Below are 3,261 nucleotides of genomic sequence, written 5' to 3'. Positions count from 1 at the left end.
GGGATGTCCATCATGGTCACTGCACCCTCGATGTACATAGACAACATACATAATCACAATGACATTTTCAACATCAACAACATCTCATCTCAATGTCATTATCAACATCAACATCATCTCAATGTCATTCTCAACATCAACATCATTTCATCTCAATGACATTATCAACAACAACAACATCATCTCATATCAACATAATCATCAATAACAACATCACCTGATATTAATATTATCCTAAATGCCAACATCGTCTCGTATCAATTATTATCACTATCATCTTCAATAACAACATCATTCTCCATCAACATTATCATAAACATCAATGTCACATCATATCAATTCCAATCATCAATAACAATATCATCGGTAAATCACATTCCGCACATACATACATATATAGTTCATGCCTGAGATTCACACTCCCCAGGTCTTCAGACAACACAAGTCTAATAGAAACAATAATGTCATTTATTAATAACAGACGTATCACATCACATTAGTCAAAAACATTATTTTTCTTGAAAACCAACATACACAGGGAAAAACGTACATTCCCATAATTGGGTTCCCTGACCCCAATTATGGTATCAAAGCCATAAAATTATAATAAACTCCCCTCACCTATCGTGAGCTCTCCATCACTTCCTTTTTGCGTCGCTTAGAGACTTCTCTCGTTTACATTTTTTAGTCCAAGCACAAGGTTCTATATACCAAATCGAAGAAAATATAGTATAAATTTAAAAAAAACAAGGTTAATAACAACATTCGAGGTCAATTACCCGTGTCAAAACATAAAGGGCTAAAGGGTGTTTCGGATTCTACTAAAAGGAGATGTCATTTTGAAATTATGATCATGCGAATTTGATTGGGGTTTAGGAAAGGTCACGAAATTAACATTAATTTTATATATAAAAAAATAACTTTTACAATGTCTCATTTTCAAGGATTTTTCAAAGGGAGTGTAAAAACACCCTATTACAGTACCCAAAACACAAGAGACACTAAGAGAAACTCAAACTAACTTGGAGAAAGGTTTAGAAGTCAAGATTATCTTAGAGAAGCTACGAAAGAAAGGATTGGGGGATTGTTCTCCACCGAATCCTTATGGTTGATTCTGAGGATTCCATTCTAATTAAAACGTTCCTCTCAGTGTGGTGGTTTGGTGGAAAGCAACGATGGCTCATGGTGGCCAGCGGTGGTCGTGGGTGGTGAAGGAGGAGTTTCTAGGGTGGTTTAGGAGGAGTTTTGAGAAAGAGGCATGAAATCGTGTTTTTCATGCTAAAAATCGTATTTATAATTTGCAAATCTCACTTAGCGAGCTCGTCTTGCTAAGCGAGAACCACTTTTGGCGCTAAGCATAACTTTTCGCGCTTAACACAATTCGTCTCGGGTTGGGATTTGCATTAAGCGTGACAATTCACACTGAGCGAGAGGTCAAAAATTGTTATTTTGCAAATCCCAATGGTCAAACCGTGGGGACATGTGTTAGGAACCGGTAGTCCAAATTTGAAGACAATTCAATAGTTAACGAATCCAGGATTGTGGTTTGATCGGAATAGGTTTAGGTAAAATTTGAAATCTCATAATTTCAACTTAGGTCAATAAAACTCCACATAACTCAACATCCACATCAAGCAAATCACACATGACTAATTCACACCATAACTCAACTCATTAAAGTTAATCATATAATCAAATAACACGATAAATATATTTAAACATCGATTTATAGTTAGCGAAATTTTAAGGTGTTACAATCGCGAACCTTCATTCACAGGAGCAGATGGAAAACAACAGAATACATAAAGTAAGGAGGTCTGTTTGGCATTGATGTTCAACCGGGACGGGGAGCCCTGTTTCCCATTCTACTGGCAGTCTGACACATTAGATTCAAGTCGTTTAATGAAGATCTGTTGACCCTTGTGGGGAGGGTTGACGAGGCTATGTTGGAGTAGCTGCTGGCCTTACTGGATGTCCAGGCCATTTTGTATCTTCCCTCGACAAGCGATCCCCTCGCTGCCTTAGATGGTAAAATGCCTTACCTTGTCCTCTCTTGTGTCTGAGGTAAGTATTGGCTTGAACTAACACTTGCTTGTTTGTTGTTGGAGGTATTATGGGTGACTTCCCTTGGTGGCCACTTGTGAAGCAGGTCGGACTTACTGGTGAGACTGTGCCATTGTCCGCTATCGTTTATCCTGTTGGAGAAGGGGTCAATCTGTTGCTCAGGTTGGCCCTATTGTTGGCATTGTTGAGGCCGTCCTCGGTGCTTCTTCCTTTATTTTAGCTAAGAGGAAGCGAAATGACGGTGTTGGGTGTCAGGCCGTAAGAAGTCGAGGGCCCCTTTGGGCCTTCATGCTCTGAGGAAAGCTGTAAGGTTTCCGCCTAGTTCGGTTCACCCATCAAGTTTGCAAGATCTACCTCTGGCTCCTTCAGTCGTCGACCCTCCTGCCCCAGTTGTTGTTGTTGTTGTTATTCCTGCTCCTCCACCTCCTCCTGTTGCGCCTTTTCAAAAGATTGCTCAGACTGTTGAAGTTGATGCGCCAACTGCTTCAGCTGGTCTGGTTGTGGTTCCTTTGTCCACTTTTGTTGCACCCTTGTTGAGTGCTGGTGTGGCGACCATGAGCACTCTTGTGATGCCGCCTCCTCCTTCTTCAGTTCCCCGGATTCCTCCCTCGGTTGTGTTGGCATCAGCGTCAACTTCCTCCTTTTTTCGCCCCATGTTTCCCTAAACCACATCTACACCTCTATCGATGCTGATTCCCTGTGGGGTATGGGATACAAGCCTAAACAGAAGACCCCGATTGGCATTGTGTTGGCCTTTGACAATAATCTCATCCAGTCAGCTAGGATCCAACATCCCATGAATTCTGCCAAGGCTTTTCTTCAACGGAGTCTGGCAATCCTTAAAGAAAATAGGCAAAGGCACCAAGAGTGATGCAATCCTACCCCGCAAGGGCATTGGATAGAAGACTCCATGTAAAGTAGATTGGGTCAGAGATCCAAGGGAAGGCCCAAGGGTTCTCATGAGCCTTAGGATAGATTTTGAGCCCATGGGCTAAGTATGAGCCCGCTTATCTTTGTAAATATTAGAATAGGTTTTTCCTTCGTTTGGGCCTTGTATTTTTGGCCATTCTAGTAGTATAGGGTTTTAGCCTTGTATTTCGAGGCATTTTGAGTAGTCTTTGTATTAGGGAATTTTTTGTATTTTCATGTATTTTTTTCATGGGGGTGAGCTTAGCTATTATAGGGGGTGTGTAGCTA

At 41.1% G+C, this 3,261-nt stretch overlaps 1 protein-coding gene across 1 annotated transcript; it reads left to right on the top strand.

The window, feature by feature from the left end:
* Window positions 1-1,175: 1,175 nt before the first annotated feature.
* Window positions 1,176-2,729, top strand: LOC114397168 (probable transport accessory protein MmpS3). Its single transcript, XM_028359278.1, has 3 exons — window positions 1,176-1,256; window positions 2,150-2,226; window positions 2,387-2,729. Exons 1-3 carry the CDS (start codon window positions 1,176-1,178, stop codon window positions 2,727-2,729), a joined length of 501 nt encoding a protein of 166 aa, XP_028215079.1.
* The last annotated feature ends 532 nt before the right edge of the window (window positions 2,730-3,261 follow it).

The sequence above is a fragment of the Glycine soja genome, chromosome 18 (assembly GCF_004193775.1).
Source record: "Glycine soja cultivar W05 chromosome 18, ASM419377v2, whole genome shotgun sequence".
In the NCBI taxonomy this organism is placed as follows: domain Eukaryota; kingdom Viridiplantae; phylum Streptophyta; class Magnoliopsida; order Fabales; family Fabaceae; genus Glycine; species Glycine soja.
Note: the sequence above shows the minus strand (reverse complement) of the source record. Positions and strands in the feature narration are given on the sequence as shown.